General features: G+C 41.2%; 1 protein-coding gene across 1 annotated transcript in view; it reads left to right on the forward strand.

Annotated features, from left to right (window-relative positions):
• Positions 1–22861, forward strand: part of LOC132407330 (centrosome-associated protein 350-like) — a 171492-nt gene that overhangs the window by 9794 nt on the left and 138837 nt on the right. The window contains exons 2-3 of the mRNA XM_059993673.1: positions 8725–8824; positions 10861–10904. Coding sequence (XP_059849656.1) covers positions 8800–8824; positions 10861–10904 — 69 coding nt within the window. The 5' untranslated portion in view covers positions 8725–8799. The remainder of the gene's footprint in view (positions 1–8724; positions 8825–10860; positions 10905–22861) is intronic.

Consider the following 22861-nt stretch of genomic DNA (forward strand, 5'->3'; position numbering starts at 1 on the left):
GAGGAAATAACAGTCAGGATAGACAAAGGTGAATTAGTGAATGTTGTTTACGTGGATTTTCAGAATGCTTTTGACAAGTTGCAGTACATGAAGCCACTAAGGAAAATGAGAAGCTATGGTATAAGAAGAAAGAATCATGGATTGAAGATTGGCTGGCAGGAGGTAAAGAGTCGGCAGATAAAGGGGGCAAACACAAGGAAATCTGCAGATGCTGGAAATTCGACTGTACTTCCTATAGATGCTGCCTGGCCTACTGCGTTCCACCAGTATTTTGTGTGTGTTGCAAATAAAGGGGGCCTTTTCTGGTTGGCTGTCGGTGACTAGTGATGTTCCACAGGGGTCGGTGTGGGGTCCATTACTTTTTACGGTTCCTGTTAATGATTTGGATGATGGAATTGATGGTTTTGAGGCCAGGTTTTCAAACTATACAAAGATAGGTGGGGAGGGCAAGAAATGTTGAGAAAGTAGGCAGTCTGCAAAAGTACTTTGACAGATTAGGAGAATGGTTAAAGAAGTGGTCGGTAGAATATAGTGTCAGGAAACGTATGGCCATGGACTTTGGTATAAGGAATAAAGTTGTAGATTATTTTTTACATGGAATGAATTCAGAAATTGGAGGTACAAAGGGACTTGGGAGTCCTCGTGCAGGATTCCCTAAAGGTCACCTTGCAAGTAGAGTTGGTTGGGAGAAAGGCAAATGCAATGATCACATTTGCTTTGAGAGGACTAGAATATAAAAGCAAGAAAGTAATGCTGAAGCTTTTTAAGATTTTGATCAGATCACATTTACAGTATTGTGAGCAGCTTTGGCATGTGCTGACGTTGGAGAGGGCCCAGAGGAGGCTCATGAGAATGATCACGGGGATGAAAAGATTAACTTATGAGAACTGCTTGAAGACTCTGGGCCTGTACTTGCTGGAGTTTAGAAGAATCAGAAGGGATCTCATTGAAACCTACCAAATATTGAAAGGTCTAGACAGAGTGGATGTGGACAGAATGTTTTCTATCGTGGAGGAGTCTAGGACCAAGGGGCACAGCTTCGGAATACAGGTCCATTCGGACAATGTCCAATCGCATATACATCCGTAGTATCCGATCGGAGAACTAGACGTAGCAAATGTAACCAATCTCATGTATCCCGTATCTCTTGTGTGTAGTAGCATTATCTCTCTGTTTAATTTTCTTTTGAAAATATTACCGTAAAGTGCATCATGGCTTTCAAACGCAGCAAAACCACTCCTCGTGATACTTTTATTGTCACCAAACAATTGATACTAGAGTGTACAATCATCACAGCAATATTTGATTCTGCGCTTTGCACTGATAGCAGCAGCAAGAGGCAAAGGAACACTGAATGCTTTTCACTGATAGAGAGAAATGCTCATGCAGTGTTTCCTCCATATAGAGAAATTTATGAAGAAAAGAAAAAGCAAACTAGGCAAACAACACTGGACATATTCCTGAAGAAGAGCGTCAGCCATGTCCTTCAGGCATTACAGGAGATGATATTATCATTGTTGGTGATAGTTCATCAATGCAGGTTATTCAACCTGAAACTCTTCCAGAGCAACAGTATGAGGAAGTTGAGGATAGTGATGTGGATGATCCTGATCCTCTTTGATAAATTGTGTGTGATATGGGCTAAGAAAGTGTTTACATAAAAGTTTAAAAAGTGAAATAAAATTAAAAAGTTTAAAACAAAATAAAAAATGTATTATAGTGTACAGTATACAGTTTTTGTTCTTGGCTATTTGGTCAATACAGGTACACTACAGTACTCCATATGGGTTTGCTAAGTATATAATGTGGTGTTTGCACAACGTCCAAATCACACAACGTCCGATTTCACAGAACGTACCGTGGACGTTAAGCGACACATACCTGTACAAAGATGTCCCTTTAGAACAGAGGAATTGCTTTAGCCACAGGTCAGTGAGTCAATGGAATTTATTACCTTAGACAGCTGTGGGCACTGAGTTATTAGGTATATTTAAAGTAGAGGTTGATAGGTTCTTAATTAGTATGGGCATCAAAGGTTACAGGGAGAAGGCAGGAGAATGGGGTTGAGAGGAGTAATAAATCAGCTATGATCTTTCAGCAGAGCAGAATCAACAGGCCAAATGCCAAAATTCTGCTCCTATGTCTTATCGTCTTTTCAAATGCAGGCGTGGTTGCGGAAATCACACCAACTAACTCAAGCGCAGCAAGTCTCAACAACACGAACGACAATGACCATGCATCTAAAGTAGCCAATTTTCTATTCTGCACCTATCCAGGTAAACCAGGAGATACCCCAGTTTGCAGAAATGGTTCCAATGATGGAAGAATTGCAGTATCTTCTGCTCAGGCCCCAGTCTCCTTACTGAGCCTGACGAGTTGTGGGACCTTCTGCAGCTTCACAGTTACTATATCTTTTAGTTCTTCCAACAAAAGAGGATACACTTCAGCCCCTCAAGTCCATACCAGCTCTTAAGGAGGGTAATCCTCTCAGTCCAGTTCTCTTTATTTCCTTCTGCCCTACAACATGTTCGTTCTCATGGCAATCAATTTGTTTTAGGCACTTGGGTACTCTGAGAAATCATTTGCAGTGACCTATTGGAAACCTCTTTGTGATGTGAGAGAAAAACTTGGGAACTATGGGTGAAACCCAGACACTGACGGGAGACAAAAGGGACTGTAGTTCATGAGAGAATGTGCAAATGCCCGAGGTCAGAATCACACCTGGGCCCCTGAAGTCTTGAGGTGGCGGTGCTATCTGCTGTGCTGCTGGGAGCCTGTGCAGAGTCAAATCGAATTGGTGGCATCATATCCCAGGAGAGTGTAAACGCAAGGGATTCTGCAGGTGCTGGAAGTCTGGAGTAACACTCGTACTACGATGGAGGAACTCAGCAGGTCAGGCAGCAGCTCCGGAGGGGAATAAAGACTTTGGAGAGAGTGCAGAAGAGGGTTACCAAAATGTTGCCTTGATTGAAGTGTAGATGGAAGCCTCCTGATGAAATGTCTTTGCCTGAAGCATCAACTGTTTAATTCCCCTCCGTAGGTACTGTTTGATCTGCTGAGATCCTCCAGCATTTTGTGTGTCTGTGTATATTGCTGAAGTCCCAGAAGACTTAGGAGTTATGGTTCCATTATTTGTTAAGTTTAGTGATTTAGAAGTATTTTTGTGCATGAATTTGATTTTAATTTTTTGAAATGTTAAGTAAATTACAAAAATGAAGTTTTAACTTTATCAATACTTTTTTTTACATGTCAGTCTAAGAATTTGTATAGATATTCAATGGCATCAACCACACCAGCAGCTTTGTCTAGGAAAGGAGAGGAGGGAGGTGATGAGGCTTCAGGGGTTCTCTGCAGGTTGTCAATGCTGATACATCCCCAATGTTGCATAAGGCCACGATCCCTGCAGAAGGCTGAGAGGGAGACCACAATGGGACTGATAGCATGGTACAAGGCAGGCTGTCAATGAATTTAGGCCCATGGTTTGTTTCAATAACCCAAAAGCAAAATTGGAACATAGCAGGTGAGGCATTGACTATGAAGGAGGGACAGTGCTAATGTTTTAGACTGATAACCTTTCACTTGTTTCGGATGTTGTCTAAAGGATCATCTTTGGCCAGGATAGTGGAGAAATCCCCTCCTGCAGGAAAAAAATTATGTCATACCGGTTTCAAGCCTTGTCCAAGACCGCCTTAAACTTCTTCAGAGCTGTACAGAAATATCAGCTTAAGTTTGTTGCTGTAGGGTCGAAAGTGTGATTTGAAACAATGAATTTCTGGCTCCGAGGTAAAAGAGCAGTTAATTGAGTCACATCTGTTGCCCTTCATTCATTTCTTCTGAATGCAAAATAACATCTGTATGTTTTCCACAATCATGTGTGTTGGATAGTTAGTGAGCATAATGGACAAAGCTCCCCACTGCAGTCCTTTCGTTCCAATTGGATCAGTAGAATTTTTAAAGATTTGTTTTCCCAGTCATTCCCTTTGCAGAGATCAAGTATGTCATCAAGAGTTACAAACTCAACCATACAATATTATTTAGTTTGTGTTGTGCACCTTATAGTATCCTACTCAACAGAATCATGTTATTCTCAGAATCATGTCAACCTCGGTCTGTTCTCCCCTTTGGCAAACAGAATCAGGTTTTTACTATCACTAACATACGCCATGAAGTTTGGTGTTTTGTGGCAGAGGTACATAAAAATACTATACATTACAATAAGGAATACAGGGCAAGCCATAGCACAGGATGAACCATCTCTGGATATCAGAGGTGGCTGATATGAGGAAGTCCTACCAATGGCTGGAAATGGCAGGGCTGAGGGACGGCACAGAGGCACTGCTCATGGCTGCACAAGAACTGACGCTGAGAACGAGCAATAGAAGCAGAGGTCTATCACTCCAGACAAGACCCAAGATGCAGACTGTGCAAGGAATCCACTGAAACCATCCAGCACATAGTGACAGGGTTCAAGATGCAGGCAGGGACAGCACACACTGAACGGCACAACCAAGTTGCAGGAATCTGTGCTGAGTATAACACCTGAGAAGTTAGTGGAGAATGACAGAGCTAAGATCCCATTGGGCTTCCAAATACAGACTGATAAGCAGGTACTGACCAATCAACTAGACGTAGTAATATTAGACAAGGAACAGAAGAAAGCAATAGTAATAGATATGGCAATCCTGAATGACAGTAACATCAGGTAGAAGGAATATGAGAAGCTGGGGAAATACCAGGGCTTGAAAGAGCAGATAGAAAGGAACCCAGAGTAATCCCAATGGTGACAAGAGCACTTGGAGCTGTGACACCTAGACTGAGAGAGTAGCTCCAACAAATCCCAGGAACAATGCCTGAGATTTTGGTCCAGAAGACTGCGCTCCTAGGAACAGCAAGGATACTATGCCCAACCCTCAGGCTCCCAGGCTTTTGATAGAGGATGTTTGATTGATGGAAAAATTCACATAAATGCCATCCATAAGGGATGAGAAAATAGATATATAATGCAGTAAGTAGTGCAAGAATAGTGAGGTAGTGATCATGTATTGATTCATTGTCCATTAAAAAAATCTGATGGCAGAGGGGCAGAGGTTGTAACTAAAACAATGAATGTGTGTCTTCAGGTTCCTATACGTCCTCCCTGATGGTTGTAATAAGAAGAGAGCATGTCCTAGGTCAGGGGTCGGCAACGTTTACCACTGAAAGAGCCAATATGGACCCATTTCCCACAGAAAAGAAAACACTGGGAGCCACAAAATGAAATAACACTGCATACAACGGTTTTTTTTTGCCTTTATGCTATGTATAAACAAACTATAATGTGTTGCATTTATGAAATTGATGAACTCCTGCAGAGAAAACGAAATTACATTTCTGCATGCAACAAAAACATTTTGAACTCCGAAAAAAAGACGTTGGGTTGAAGGTTACTCCATAGTTAGCCTACCTTGGATCGAAGAATTAAAAGAAATCGCGCAGTGGCGGGTGTCAGGCATTGGCAGTTGTGATGTATATTAATAGCGATAAAAAAACACGTTGTAGCAGTGTGCTACACGCAGCGCTAAAATAAAGACTGCAGTCAAAGGTAACTTTATTCAAACTAAACAGCCTTGCTTTAAAGCCTCCCTCAACCCGTCCCCGTGGGCACGGATGATCCAAAAGACACGTACTCACAAACCCCCGTAGGCTATCTCCCTTAGCTGGAACGGTGGCTAATTGTGAGCCGGTTCGGATGTGCCAGGAAACGGTGTCTCCGCAAAGTTTTCAGATTGTACAAGATCACCATAATCTTCAAATTTCAAATTACATTTCAAAAGCTAACAAACCACGGGGAGCCGCATCACAGAGATCAAAGAGCCGCATGTGGCTCCGGAGCCGCAGGTTGCCGACCTCTGTCCTAGGTGATGGGAGCTCTCAATAAGGAATCCCACATTTTGGAAGCATCATCTTTGGGTGTCGTTATCCTCTATTTTGGAAGCAAGAAAGATGCCAGTGACTTGTAATTCAAAGATGCAAGTGCATTTATTATCAATCAATTTATAAAAGATACAACCTTGAGATTTGTTTGCTTAACTGCAGCCACAAAGCAAGGAACCCAGAAGAAACTAGTTTAAAAAAAAGACCAACACCCAGTGCCCACAGGGAAAGAGAAAAAAATCCAAAACAAGCAACGCAAACAATAGAAGTGGGCAGCGACAGTGGAATTCCGAACCAAATTGAGACCTGAGATCCAGATCCTCAGAGCAGCCTGGAGTAGGCCCAAAGCCTTGGTATCAGTTCACCATGTTAGCAGGGCAAGTTGCTGCAAAGTTCACAAACATGAAGCACAGCAGTTAGAGGCAGTCTCACAGCATCATGGAGAGAGGTGCCCCCAGAATATCTGGGCCACTGTTTAAATTGTCTGAATTTTGCACTAGGAACCAGGCCCCGCCTAGGCAAATTGTTCCAGGCCCAGATTTTGCCCCTGAACCATTCTCAACCTCTCCAAATTGGCTCAGTTTTCCTCACCCAACTCTCAACTCCTTGCCTTTCTGGTCCATACAGGCTGGCATTTAGATTGTCCAAACAGCATATTGTCCCTTGCATTAGAACTTGGGCCTCATCATGGCAAATCGCTCCTGGACTCGAACATACCAACCAGCGATTTGCTTCGGACCTGGATTTTGCTGCCAGAGAAGCCATTCTCAATCTCTCCAAATTGGGTTGGTGCTTAGAGCAATCCACCCTCGCACCCGGGTAAGTTGGACAGGCATTGGAATTCGCCCATCCTGTCTTTTCCCCTCCAAATCGTCCACTCCAGCCAACATGGCTCCAACTCCAAGTGCATCAATTTTACAGCACACCAGCAGCGCACGCCTCTGGAGTTCGCTTTGCCCTCACTCGCCACTTCATTGTTCATGGTGATAGTTTGCCACAATTTACTTCAAAAAAGTGTCGTTAATAATGGTTTTAATCAAATTCCTTTGCTTTTGAACCACAAGTAAGCTGCTGCACGTTTTCTGTAGCACCATCTTAAACACGAAGTTGTCTGAACTTGTAAGACTTATTTTACTTACCAGGCTCTTGATTGAGAATGGGTTCATACTCTCTGTGAGAGGGAAGGAGCCCATATTTTATGTACTTCATTTGAAAAAAATGCCTGTTTGTAATAATTAATGCATGCAAATCCTGTGGCCAAGTTTCTGGCTGATTTGTGGGCTATACAAAGGTAATGGAGGGGCAGGCAGTGTTGAGTAATCAGGGAGTCTGTGCAAGGACTTGGACAGATTGGAAGAATGGGCAAAGAACTGGCAGATGGAATATAGTGTTGGGAAGTATATGATCATGCACATTGGTAGAAGGAATAAAGGCATAGACTATTTTCTAAACAGGGAAAAAAATTCAAAAATTAGAGGTGCAAATGGATTTCTGAGTTCTTGTGCAGGATTCCCTAAAGGTTAACTTGCAGGCTGAGTCAGTGGTAAGGAAGGCAAATGAAATATTAGCATTCATTTTGAGAGGACTAGAATATAAAAGCAAGGCTGTCATGCTGAGGCTTTGTAAGGCATTGGTCAAACTATATTTGGAGTATTTTGAGGGTTCAATGTTTCTAGGCGTGTACTCGCTGGAATTCAGAAGAATGAGGAGGGATCTTATTGAAGCATACCGAATATTGAAAGGCCTAGTTAGAGTGGAAGTGCAGAGGATGTTTCCAATATTGGCAGAGTCTAGGATCAGAGGGCATAGTCTCAGAATAGAAGGATGCACCTTTTGAACAGAGATGAGGAGGAATTTCTATTGCCAGAGGGATGATGGATCTGTGGAATTCATTGCCACAGATGGTGTGGAGGTCATTTAATTGGGTATAGGTAAAGCGGAGGTTGATGGGTTCTTGATCAGTAAGGGTGTCAAAGGTTACAGCGAGAAGGCAGGAGAGGGAAAATAAATCAGCCATGTTTTAATGCAGAGCAGCCTCAATTGTCCAAATGGCCTAATTCTGCTCCTACGTCATGTGATCTTATCTTATCTATACTTCCCTCTCATCCTAATGTGTTCTTGTGTTGCACAGCGAGAAATCTTCTGGAAAGGTAATTTACAGTGTTAATGAAAATGCAGACAGATGTTCTTATTGGGTGGTATTGGACGTCTTTGAAGTTATGAATTGGATGATGAGGCAAAGCAAAGATGCATCATTTGAACTGAGCTTCACCCAGACACAAGATCCCGGCCCCTTACATTGTGCTACCAAACACTGCACTGAAATTTGAGATGTGTCAAGGCCCAGTCAGTGGGCTTTGCTGTGCAGGTCTCTACTTGTGTCAAATGTTTGCTTTGAGATGATGAGGCCTTTGTGAGCTGAGCTTTTAATCCATCAGGTTGCAAGACGAGTCTGTTTTCAGGCTGAGGACAGTAAGTCAACTTGTGGGAACTTTAGACATGATGTAGAGCTGAACTTGTTCATTGATGAGATGAACAAAGGCTTTGCTGCTTTTCAAAAATCCCAAGGTACTCAAAAGTTGGATCACATGGTTCCAATTGAAGAAAACTGGATCTATTTGCCAGTGCTCTGTTTTAAAATTATTTAAAATAATAGCTTATGGTTCATCTCATCACTTTTAACAAAATAGTTTCTCCTTTGTCTGCACAACCCCATAGCTTACCTCAAGGTATTTATGATACTTGCAGCACAGTCAAATGTTAGTGATTCATTATAAGATGCTACATCAATGCACCTCTTGCCTTCTTTAGATCGTACACAAGATTAATGGATATAAAGCAGAAATTAACATGATGTAGCTTACATTGGAGTTTTCAGCCATTAAGATGGAATATTCAAATAAGCTTGATGGTGAGTTGATTCTATCTTTGAACATAGATCATGAACACAAGAGATTATTCTGATGCTGGAAATCCAGAGCACCACATACAGATGCTGGAGGAACTCATCAGGTCAGGCAGCAACTATGGAAATGAATGAACAGTCGACATTTTGGACTGGAATAGAAGGGGGAGGTGTCAGAGTGAAAATGTGAGGGGAGGGGAAGGAAGACTGGCTAGAAGGTGATGATTGAAGCCAGGTGGGTGGGAAAGGTAAAGGCCTGGAGAAGAAGGAATCTGATAGGAGAGGAGAGTGGACCATAGGAGAAAGGGAAGGAGGAAGGGTGCCGGGGGTGGTGATAGACGTGAGGAGAAGAGGTAAGAGGCCAGAGTAGGGAATAGAAGAATAGAGAAGGAGGAGGGGAAAAAAATTGACTTTCCAGTCCTGAAGAAGAGTCTTGGCCTGAAATATTGACTGAAATATTCACTTCCATCGATACTCCCTGACCTGTGGAGCTCCTCTAATATGTTGCTTTGAACTTAGATTGTATTTTTGTTTCAGTTTTCATGAAGATGATCTAAATTCTGTGAATCAGAGATTGACTTCTGGTTAGATGACAGAACATGCGAATGCAACGGCCTCTCTGGGACCAACTAAAGACTTCTTTGTAGAATTTTCTTTTTACGTTCCAAAAACACTTCTACTCGAAGAACAATGGGTACTCCGGGGCTACTCTGCCAGAGAGCTGCTCATAGATCAGAGTAGCTGGACTGGAGTCAAAGCTGTCGGCCGAGGTGTTGATCAGGAAGTCGGAGAAGCCAGTCAGGATATCAGAGGAGCCGGTTTGGGTTTGGAGGAGCTGACCTGGTTACAGACCGTATTGCTGCCTGCTACTCAGAAGCATCGAAGTTGGTGCAGTATACCTGCGGCAGACTGTCTTGGACATTTCACTTGCGATTGCGAGACTCAGTTGGTTAATGTAAGTTGTCGCAGGGCTATTATCCTTGTCTGGTGGTGGGGCTGTGTAGCCTCAGTTGTAGGTGAGAACTAGGCCTCAGCAGATCAGGTGAGACACACACATGCTACACTGTGGTTGAGCTCGGCGAGGGGCCTATCCTCGGCCTATGGTGCTGCCCTCCCGTGTCCAAGCAGTGGGATGTCAGGCTAGATTGTGTGCATCTGCACACTGCCGGGACACTGGACCATTGATTGCTGGACATTGTCGTTCAGGGTCTTGGATTAGATATGGTTTTTTTTCATGGTAATATGCTTGGATTATATTTTGAATTATGTTATTCACTTTTTTAATGCTTGCTTCCTATTTTGAATGTTTTACACCTTGGCCCCAGAGGAACACTGTCTCATTCAGTTGTATCAATGTGTGGTTTGACTGATAATTAAACTTGATTTGATTGTGATAGATAATAATAAGTATTGAATATTGCTTCTGCTTGACACTTTATCCAGAATGATCTCTGTTGCTGATTAAAACTAACCTTTGTATTTTTTTAATATTTATAAGATAAATAATAAAATGTAAGGAAAAGACTATTCTACAAGGTTGAGTCTATGCTGATGCAATATTGGACTTGGATTCATCATAAGAAAAGAATACTCAAAAACAGGCGAGCTAGCTTGTTGAGATGTGATGGCTGCAGCATTGTAACTAAATGCTTCTTCCTGCTGGATGCCAAATAACACTTCTTCTGCTCCACATCCTCTTCCTTGCAAAATCCCACAACTTCCCTGGCATTTGAACAAGTCTGGAGAAGTCCTTTTAAACCCACTCTAACAATCAGGAACATCCAGGGGCTTGCTTGAACTGAATATTCTATGAAGATCCTCTCTTTCCACACAATGTGATTGCCAAGCAGGTTCTACCTTGACATTTTTATTGATGCTCATTCAAAGTGGACAATGATTAGACTGCAATTTATGATGGTGATATTTCCACATTTTTAATATTGGCCTGGTGGATTTATGAATGACAGGATGTTAAGGTTGGTATTTTGCGAGATGCTGCATTTTCTTTCATCTTTCCTGGTTCTGCTCTTACTATTTTTCAGAAGTGGATTTGGCTTGGGACCAACTTCAGGAGGCCAAATCAGTGGTAAGTTTGCTGTCTCAGTCCGTGATGTGATACATCTTTGGAAGAATTCTGTCTCACACAAGTGTGGGGGATATACCTCCAGCTATGTCCTGGTGGAGTGGATCTCCTGCCCTGCAAATAGGCAGCTCATTTAACTTTGCAATGGTTTTCATTGTGAGAAATTCCAGGTGCCTCATTACGACTGTGGAGGAAATAAATGCCTTAACATTACAAAAATGTAATATTGCCTAAAATTTTATTCAATTCCTTTAACAATGTTAAATGTTGAAACTAAATAATTTGATTGTCAGAGAAGACAGCAGGGGACTGAGACTAATTGACAATTCTTTCAAAGAAGTAGCTGGGGCATACTGGGCCACGCTGGGATGAAAACTAATTTACCCCTCAAATTATTTGTATCGTATAATAATCATCATCATTATGTGCCATGTTGTAAAGTGTAGGTGATCATAGTCGATCCATATCCATGATTGTTCTTGGCAATATTTTTTACAGAAATGGTTTGCCATTTCCACCTTCTAGGCAGTGTCTTTACAAGACAGGTGACCCCAGTCATTATCAGTACTCTTCAGAGAATGTCTACCTGTTGTTGGTAGTTGCATAACCAGGACTTGTGATATGCGCCAGCTACTCTTTTGACCATCCACCTCCTGCTCCCATGGCTTCACCAGACCCAGACTAGGGGGGGACTAAACAGGTGCTGCACCTCACCCAAGGATGACGTGCAGGGTAGCAGAGGGAATTCAGGATGTGTTTTGAGAATATTAGGAAATTAGTTCAGAGGATTGCCTTTTTGGGGCACAACTGCCCACTAATGTGTGAATGTATCTTGAATTCAAAAACTAAGTTTAAAATTCATATATGAAAATAATGCAAAATAAGGAGAATTGTTTAGTTTCAGCGTATGAGCCTGATTCACTTTTATCTGAACTGAGTCCTGCTATGACAATGTTCCATTCTTTAAAAATTCTCTTTCTTGATTTCTTATCTCCTTTGGTCATTCCCATTTCCTCTCAGTAACCTTCTCCAGCTGGTGGATCCTTTGGGGTCTCCACACATCTCCAATTCTGGCCATTCTTGCACCTTAATTTTAATTACTCTGCTTTTGAATGCTGAAGTTCAGGAGCCACGGTCTCAAGCTCTGAGCTTCCCTCCATCCACCTCTCCTTGCAATTTTAAGGTAATACATCAAAAACATTTATTATCAAAGAATGTATAAATTATACACCTTGAGATTTTAAGGTGGTAAATTGATAAATGGGTTTATTGTTATCACATACTGTATACTGTTCTGTGAAAAAGCTGTCTTGCATTCATTTCATGCAGATCAATTCAATGTTGAGATAGTACAAGGTAAACAGGATGACAGATGTGCAGAACAAAGTGTTGCAGTTACAGAGCAAGTGCACTGTAGGTAGACAGTAACGTACAATGTTGGAATGAAGAAGATGGTGTGAGATCACGACTCCATTTTATCATTCTTGGGAACTGTTCAACTGTATTGTAACAGCAGAATAGAAGCTGTCCTTGACCCTGGTGGGATGTGCTTACAGGCTTTTGTTTCTTCTACCCAATGGGGGTGCAGGGGAAGGAAAAGAGAGAAAGACCGAGGTGAATGGGGTCTTTGATTATGAGGCAGTGAGAAATGTAGACAGAGTCCATGGAGGAGAGGCTGGTTTCCATGATGTGCTGAGCTGTGTTCCCAACTCTATGCAGTTTCTTGTTGTCACAGGCAGAAAAACTGTTATACCAAGCCATGATACAGCCAGATTGAATACCTTCTATGCATGGTGCATTGATTAAAAATTGGTGGAAGTCAAAGTGAATGTACCAAATTTCTTCAGCTTCTTGAGGAGGTAGAGGTGCTGGTGAGCTTTCTTGGCCATGGTGTCAACATATTTGGTCCAGCGCAGGCTTCTGGTGATGTTCGCACCAAAGGACACGAAGCTCACAACCCACTCGACCTCAACACTTTTGAGCATGCAGGAGCTTGGGCACCACCTTCTCCTGAATTCAAAGACCAGCTCTTTTGTTTTGCTGACTTTGAGAGAAAGGTTGTTGCAAAGACCCCGTGTCACTGAGCTCTCTATCTCTTTGCTATCTCTATCTCTTTATCTCTTTGCCAAGCATATCAACACATTATTTGGGATATGCCCCACTACAGAGGTGTCATCTGTAATCTCGTGGGTGGAGGTTACAGCAGAAACTGGCCACACAGTCATGAATATAGGAAGTAGATCAGATACTCCTTAAAAATCTGCCACTTTTTCCAAATTTTATAGTATCTAATGACATTTTGGGTGTCAAATATATTGAATATATTAAATATTACTCATCTCCTGCTACCTTAAGCCACGAACATCAATCACCCCTCGCACTGTGCAATTCTACACTGCCATCACAGAGAGCATCCTGACATCATTCATTACTGTCTGGTTTGGTGCAGCATTCTCTCACAATATACAAAGACTACAGCAAACTGTCTGGGCAGCAGTAAGGGTCATTAGTTGCAGTCTACCATCGCTCCAGGATTTGCATGTGTCCAGGACAAAGAACTGGGCAGTAAAACTTATGGCACACACTACACACCCAGCAAACTGTGTTTTCCAAAAGCTCGCTTCTGGAAAGCACTATAGGCTTATTAACACAAAAAGCTTCATGCCACCTCATAAATTTCTTCCCCCAGGAAGTTAATCTGATTAATTATTCTAGTTAGCCCCCCCCCACCCCCTCTATCTGTTACCCCAGGAACTGCACTGTAAACACTTCAAACCAGCACTTTTATAATGCTGAAGGGTCTCGGCCCAAAACGTCGACTGTATTCTTTTCCATAGATGCTTCCTGGCCTGTTAAGTTCCTCCAGCATTTCTGAATGTTACTTTTATAATGCTTTTTATATTGTAAATACATGCTGGTATTTATGCACATTTACTCCATATCCTCATTTATAACTTTATTTTTATATAATTGTGTATGCTTTATAATTGTTGAATGTTGTTATTTTTTGTTGCATAAGCACACATAGCAAATTCCTAATATGTTCATGTATAAGGTGAATAAACTTGACCTTTGATCCTTGAAAATGTGCAAACTTTCCTCATAATTAATCCTATCATATTTCCAAGGCAGTGTACTTACCCAAAGGCACAATTCCTAAAATTGTGTGTAGTAATCCAGCTTGTTCCAAAGGTGCAGTCTTCTTGTTCAGAAAGTAAAATATTTGTTATGTTATCAAGGTATTAAGGTTAAATCAACACACCTCAAAACGAAGCCTCAAAGCTTTGTTACTATTGCAAATAATCTGTCAGGCACATTTAATGAAGCAGGTATTGTGTAAGGCCAGATGCAGTCAAAAGGCTGCGGTTGGAACCCCCATACTCCTGTTACAGTCCAGTGGTTGCTCCAAGTTAATTGAATATGAACATGACTGGGCTTGTTCACTTTTCTATACTTTTATTTCCTTGACAGAATATGCAACAATTACTTGCCAGTACTATTGAAACTCAGTTGCTGTGCACTAGCTGTAACATCTCCCAGGTTATCATTGGGTCATAAGAGTGAGATAGGTTATACTGGTTTTCTTTTATTTCTGCAACATCTTATGGTAAATGTGCGATTCCACGACCAATTTCCAGGTGAAATAAATCCCTCACGTCGCTGGAAACTGTACGTTCGTGGACAGCTGGACAAGAAGCCATTGTGGGGAAAAACCAGATTGCCAGCACCCAGCTTTCCCTTTGGACACCTGTCGGATGATGGGCATGCACTAATTAATTTCTTTTTTTCCCCCTCCCCTGACTATCTCAATATGAGCAGATAATTTTGATTAGCTGGTCTATGTGGAATTACAAAGAAACAGCTTTTCCCCCTCAGGTAACACAATCATACATGTCCTTCTGTCATTTCTCTGTCATACACATTCTCCTCACGCTTAACTGCACCTGAGCCACTTGCTGCTACTATTGTAAGTCCATAGTATTAGCCCAGTCATGATAAAGACGTGTCAACCATTGAATTTCTTGTTGATTTTGCCCATTTCTGATTTTCTCTAGTAGTGGGGACAGACTCCTGTGTTTGTTCTGGTAATTGAATCTTCGTGGTTCAATAACCACACACACGAGTGATCATCCAGAGGCCACCTGCTACTTAACTTTCATGAATAGTTACAGCACTGTGCAAAAGCCTAAGGCACATTTACAGTATATAGCTTCAGTGCGCAAGACCTTTGCACAGTGCAGTAGTAATTTTATGAATTGCCCTGCACTGCTGCCGCCAGAAAAAACAAAATTCATGACACGTGAGTGATGATAAACCTGATTCTGATATGGGTCTCTGTTGTGTACTGAGAATAGCAAGGAGGCAGAGAGAGGGGAATTAGGGCTGGGAAAAGGGGAAGGGAGAGGGTTGCACCAGAGAGACAATCTGTAGTGATTGATAAACTAATTGTTTGGAATCAAATGACTTTGCCTGGTGTCTCAGGGCTGGGTGTGTCTGCAACTGCGCAACCCCCCACCCCCACCCTTGGCACTCCCTCTCTTGTCCCACACCCCTCCCGCAACGCTCCACTCTTTCCATTCCCAACATCCTTTGCTTCTGCCAGATTTACGAACTCTCCACTCCACATTGACAAATACAGTACTTTGCAAGTCTTGGGCACCCTGTCTATATGTATATATCTGAGACTTTTGCACAGAACTGGATATTATAACAAAAGTATTTGAATCCTTACCCAGAGGAATTGTCAATTCTGAAATTTGCTTCAAAAAGTCTCTAGCCACTGAAGAGTCAAATCTTGTCAAGGTGCAGATTTCTATTGAGTTGGGATCTCTTGGCAAAGGTGATGAGTAGATTTAATGTTCAGATCCACAAGATAATAGCAAAAGACAAACTGTTGGAGGAGCTCTGCAGGTCCGCCAGCATCTGTGGAGGCAGAGGGATGGTCAACATTTCAGGTTGAGACATCAACCATTCATCTCTTGAGTCAACCTGAAACATCACCCATCCCTTTGGTGCCAGACCTATAGATCTCCTCCAGCATTTTGTTTTAAGCTCCAGGTTGCAACATTTACAGTCTTCTGTATCTCTAATCTAATTGAGTGGCTTAACAAGATTGAAGGGCCGAATTCCTGTGTCATAATAATAATAAATACCTTATTGATCCTGAGTGGGAGGTTCTTTCATTACAGCAGTAACATTTGAAAACACACTTAGCTGTGTGCAGACTTAAATAATAATAAAATACAGAATAATAATATACACAATAATTTACCAATGTGCAATAATAATGTACAAAATAATAAAACAGACTATTGTACTATGATCTGTGTTCTCCTGTTGCACAGAGATGAACTGTTGTATATGCTTATTGTATTTGGAAGGAAAGATTTTCTGTAACAATCCTTGTGACAGCGGAGCTGAATGAGTCTGTTCAAAAGGGTATTGTATTGCTGGCAATGATCATTCACCTTTTACTTTCTGTCCTAACTTTCTGAATAGTTTTATGGCCCTTATGACCAGCACTAATAGAAGATGAGATTGAAACATCATTTGTTGGAATGATTTGTTCAGACAGAATTATGGAGAATATAGCTGCAAGAATGAAGTCATATAATTGATTTCCTTGTGTCTCTGCCGCTTCTCTGCTGAGTTGATGGCTGATGTGCATAAATTTGCACCTCCCCACCACATCAAATATGAACCCTGTGTTGTTTGGAGGTTTCAGCTACACACTAACTGTACTAGCAAACACCTTTCCTTTCCACCTGATATTTCACATGGCTGCAGCTCTGGGAGGATCAAGTTAATATTTTGTGGGCCAGTCAAGGCTTGCCTATTCCTTGTGGCCCTTGTTGATGCTTGTTAGTAGAGTTGACTTAATTGGAGAGATGCAAAATGGAGGCTCCTTCCATACTACTTATGCTAGGAGATCACATGGGCAATAAAAGATTTGAATGTCACCGGCTTCAACCCTTATCCTCTAGTTTCACTCTGATTTAATATCCACACTCTATTTTAAAAATGCTTGTCCATGTTTTTAAATCCTTCCATCATCTTGTCCCTCCTCAATACTATAAACTCTTGTTATTTTGTGCCCCTCTAATTTTGGTTTCTTGTACCTCTCTGATTTTTAACTACTGCCTCAATTCCAAGCTCTAATATTCTCTACTTCTCCATTTCTCCATGCTTCTTTAAGACACTCCTTAAAACCAACCTGTTTTCTTTGGCCATTTGTTTAAGTATCACACTTAGTGGCTTGGTGCCACATTTTGATCGATAATTTCTCCTGTGAGTAGTCTGGACACTTTACTGTTTCCAAAACAAATAATCAAAAGCAACAGATACATTTGTGTAACACATTCTCATTTTACAGGGTCTTGGAGATGCTGTTTCTCAGATTATTTACTGTTGTGTATCTGTTGTGTTCTGTGCTGTAATTTGCCTTTTAAATCACCGGTTGTTCTGGTTTGAACCTTTAGCGTATCTTATTACTTGTCTTGTAATTTTTGTTTCTAGCATTTTATTTTTCTTGGTGGCATTCTCTTTCATGGTGTTGACATTTTTTTGTAGGCAGGTGAACTCCTTCACTCCAGTTCCGCCCATTTCCACCCCTTCAAAGCTGGAGGTGTTTGTTCAGCTTCACAACTTGAAAGAAATGCTTCTCATTTTAATCAAACGGTCCGACTGGAGTGAATGGATCATATTTACTTGTTAAATTGGAGCTACTTATTTTTCTCTATTTTGTACAAATACAATTGGTTTTTGAGTGAAGGATTTTGTCCAGATGTGTCTGGAAGCTTGGATTTCTTTCATTAGTCATTAATAAGCCCAAAAGATCTGCAGATGTAATGTGCTAATAAATTTGCCTGCATTACCTACTGGCCTGCACCATGAATTGCTTTAAGGTTTGTGTGCATTTTTCCACCATGGTAAGCAACAAGCACAAATGCCAGCTTTTTCTTATGAGCAGATAAGACCAAAGTAGAATTAGGCCATTTGGCCTCATTCAATACGATCTTTGTGATCCACTTTCCACTCTCTACCCATACTCATTGATTTCCCATGTCATTTAAGAGTCTTTCCATCACTGCCTTGAGCATCTTCAATGACGTTGCTTCCACAGCTCCCTTGCGTAGAGAATTATAATTCCAAAGATTAATGACAGAGATTGGGTAGCGGAGTAGAGATGCATCTCTATCAAAGACACTGCTTCCCTCTGCTGGCCTGCAGGTCATCGTTGGGCAATGAGTAGCACCTGCTTAGCCCCCCATTCAGGGTCACATGGAACCAGAGGAGCTGGTGGTGGATGGTCATATGAGCAGTTGGTGCTCATCACAACCTGGTTATGTGGCATGCAGACAATCTCTGAAGAGTATTGATTAAGGTTGGAGTTACCCTTCTTGTAAAGGCTCTGCCCAGAAGAAGGTAATGACAGCAGACTTCTGTAGAAAATTTGCCAGCAACAATCATTGTCAAAAACCATGAATACTTAGAACCATAGACTGCTACAGCACAGTACAGGCCCTTCAGCCCTCCATGTTGTGCCAACCCATATAATCCTTTAAAAAAAGTACTAAACCCACACTACCCCATAACCCTCCATTTTTCTTTCATCCATGTGCCTGTCCAAGAGGCTCTTAAATACCCCTAATGTTTTAGCCTCCACCACCATCCCTGACAAGTCATTCCAGGCACTCACAACCCTCTGTGTAAAAAAACTTAATCCTGATGTTTCCCCTAAACTTCCCTCCCTTGATTTTGTACATATGCCCTCTGGTGTTCGATATTCGTGCCCTGGGAAGCAGGTACTGACTATCCACCCTATCAATGCCTCTCATAATCTTGTAGCCCTCTATCAAGTCCCCTCTCATTCTTCTACGCTCCAAAGAGAAAAGTCCCAGCTCTGCTAACCTTGCTTCATATGACTTGTTCTCCAAACCAGGCAACATCCTGGTAAATCTCCTCTGCACCCTCTCGATAGCTTCCACATCCTTCCTATAATGAGGTGACCAGAATTGAACACAATACTCTAAGTGCGGTCTCACCAGAGATTTGTAGAGTTGCAACATGACCTCTCTACTCTTGAACTCAATCCCTCTGTTAATGAAGCCTAGCATCCCATAGGCCTTCTTAACTACGCTATCAACCGGTGCAGCAACCTTGAGGGATGTATGGATTTGAACCCCAAGGTCCCTTTGTTCATCCACACTCTTAAGTAACTGACCATTAATCCTCTATTCAGACTTCTGGTTTGTCCTTCCAAAATGCATCGCCTCACACTTGTCCAGATTGAACTCCATCTAGCATTCTTCTGCCCAATTCTGCAGTCTGTCTATATCCTCTTGTAACCTTCGACAACCTACAGCTCCATCCACAACTCCATCCACAACTCCTCCAATCTTCGTGTCATCCACAAACTTACTCACCCATCCTTCCGCCTCTACATCCAGGTCATTTATAAAAATCACAAATAGCAAGGTTCCCAGAACAGATCCCTGTGGCACTCCACTAGTTACCGACCTCCAGGCAGAATACTTTCATTTCACAATTGCCTCTGCTTTCTTCCTTTAAGCCACTTTTTTATCCAAACAGCCAAGGTTCCACTTATCCCATGCCTCATGACTTTCTGGATGAGTCTCTCATGAGGGACCTTGTCAAATGCTTTGATAAAGTCCATGTAGACCACATCCACTGCCCTACCCTCATCAGTTTCTTTTGTTACCTCTTCAAAAAACTCAATCAGGCTCGTGAGGCATGATCTTCCCTTCACAAAGCCATATTGACTATCCATGAGTAGACTGTACTTCTCCAAATGCTCGTAGATCCTATCCTGAAGAATCCTTTCCAGTAGTTTTCAGACCACTGACATAAGACTCACCGGCCTATAGTTCCCAGGTTTCTCCCTATTACCTTCTTTAAACAAGGGAACAACATTTGCCATTCTCCAGTCCTCCGGCACTTCCCCTGCAGCCAAAGAAGATACAAAGATCATAGCTAATGCTCCTGCGATCTCTTCTCTCAATTCCCACAACAACCTGTGGTGTATAATATCCGGCCCTGGGTATTTATTAATCTTAATGTTTTTAAGAAGGTCCAGCACTACTACTTCTTTCATCTCCCCATTGTCCAGCACACAGGCCCGCTCTACTTCAACCTCATCCTGATCAAGATCCTTTTCACTTGTGAATACTGAAGGAAAGTATTCATTTAGGACCTCCCCAACCTCCTCCGCTTCCAGGCACATGTTGCCCTCTTTATCCTTTAGCGGTCCCACCTTCGTTCTCGTCATCCTCCTATTCTTCACATACGCATAGAACACCTTGGGGTTCTCCTTAATCCTACATGCCAAGGCTTTTTCATGCCCCTTTTGAACTCTCCTAATTCCTTTCTTTAGCTCCTTCCTTGCTACCCTATATTTCCCATAAGTCTTGTGTCATATAGCAACGCAAAAAATGATGATAAATGACAGAGACGAAAGAGAAGTCCTCATCTGAAATAGATGACTCCCTTACTCCAGAACACCTTCACCCTGATTCTAGATACCTCCACCAGAGTTTTAATTGTGCCTTCCCAAATTTTGTCCTGTTGGACAGGAGAAAATAAACTGTATTTGTGTTTGAAATTCTTAAATTCACTCCTTCTTCTGTCCTTCATCATCTGCCTTTAGCAAGATGATGGAAGTGTAAAATGGATTTGTATTAACTGTTCTATTAAAAACATGGGCATAGGTTTTACAAATGAAATCACAAAAATTACACCCGCATAACCTGATCCAATTAAACTCCCTTTCCTCTAGTCTCAGTTCACAGCCGAAGACTACACTTAGTCAATGCATTTAACACCTCAGGGACTGATTAATTCTAATTGAAATGATTCTACTCTTCAAAGGTACACTGAAGTGTTAGATTGGGATTAATTGTTCTCTTTTGGCACTTTTTCGTCATGCACCAATTAAGTTTATGGTGCATAATTTTTCAGTGTACTTGAAAGGACAGAAATGTGAAGAACAAAATCAGCTTCCATTTATTAAGTGAGTGGTGCAAACACTTATTTTAAAAGATAAATAAGGATAAAATAACACAAAGAAAAATAACAGTGCCTTTGATTATTATAATCATTTCTCAATCCTGTTAGTTCTGTAACAGAGCCAAATTCTGGCAACATTTTGATTTAATGTGATTTGAACATGTCTTCTGGAAGCAGCCATGTTGGAGGTAGTATCATTGTATACGGGACCATTGCTATGATCATAAAACACAGAATAATTAGGAAATCCCTTTATCAACAAGAATGATTGCCGTTGCAGTTTTTGGCACATCATGAATATCAAGGTCAGAGATATGGTGGATTCTGGTTAATTTCTGAAACATCGGGACCGGTGCATTTTGGCCCAATTATGCAGCTGCCCCAATTAGCTGAAGTTTCATGGAAATAGTTTAAAAAGGATAAACTACATGAGTAACAAATTACATATGTAAATGAAATACGAAACAAATTAGAAACACTAGCAATAGTACTATAGTCCTAATAGTTATTGATGGAGGAATTAATCCAATGTACGCTGCTGTGTTCATTTGATTGACTGTAAATGATCAAAATCAATGCAGGCACCTAGTACAGATAATGGACGTCCTTCATTGCCTTCCTGCATGAAGTAGTGTCAAAATCACTGCTATTTAATTTGGCATTCGTCAGCCCAAATGAATAACATAATACAAACACACACAACTGAAATTATTTAAAAACTGTTCACTCTAAGTACAGTGTAGTGTCTACTGGCCACACAAGTGCCCATGACTGATGCTAGTTAGAAGCTATTGAGTCCTCCAAATCTTCATTTTCATTGTAACATTCAAGTGGATTGTCGATTCCTTCAAATTCTTCGTAGTTCCTAACTTGTTGAAGTAGTGAAATTGTTTCATTTTCACTCCCAGCTGTTCTCACATTTCTAAGCCTAAATGCTTGAAACCAGAGTGAGAAAACAGTGTTTATTTCTCTCCTACAATCAGTGACAAACATCACTGCTTTTTGAACAAAAATACATGCATCTGACACTATTTTAAAGATAGTGTTTGCTCTAAGCATGGTGTGATGTCCAACTGCTACACAAGTGTGTGCAACTGATGCTAGTTAGAAACTGTCTGGCAATAGTCTCCTGTCCCAATTAAACAGCGGAGCATCCTAAATAAACACAAGGAATCCCAGCTATTTTCTCAATTACTTTATGTTCTTAAGAGCTGACCCAAATAAGTGGCCCAAATAGCCAATGGCCCAATTAACCAGAAACCACTTTCTTACCAAAATAGTGGTAAGAAGCACAAATACATTTTGTGACTAGACTTATCCAGAGCCTATGGACTGTGACAGAGAGTATTTTAGTAGGAGGGTTAAAGAAGCATATCATAAACTATTTAGCACATCTGATTTTGGAATTAACTGAAACTTCAAGTTCAAGTTTATTGTCATCTGACTGAACATATATACAACAAAACTAAACAATGTTCCTTCAGACTACAGTGCGCCCACAATACGTATACCATAAGCAGCACATAAAACAAAATATTACAACAAATAAGTTCATAAAATACGATTTTAAATGCATGTGAAATGCACAGCATACTTAAACAGTACAGTCGACAGCTCGTTGTCCTTGGCTGATATTTCAATAAAATAACAAGACCACAAACTGTATAATGAAAAATTAAATTAAATAAAGACATTGTGAACCCTGTAATTTCATGTGTATGGTTGTGTCAGACAGAAATATGCCTGTTTGCTTTTAGGAACCGATATTGTTGATATTCACTTTGTGCAGTGATATACAATCGGTTTGAGGAAGTTCACAGGTCATTAAAGTCAATTGAATTGTAGGTGAGGAAGGAAGTCAAATTGACTGCCTCAAGGTTACACTATCAAGATTGATTTGATTGTAGCACTCTGATAATCTGGCATGTTTGGGA

Source organism: Hypanus sabinus, chromosome 18 (genome assembly GCF_030144855.1).
Source record: "Hypanus sabinus isolate sHypSab1 chromosome 18, sHypSab1.hap1, whole genome shotgun sequence".
Taxonomy (NCBI): domain Eukaryota; kingdom Metazoa; phylum Chordata; class Chondrichthyes; order Myliobatiformes; family Dasyatidae; genus Hypanus; species Hypanus sabinus.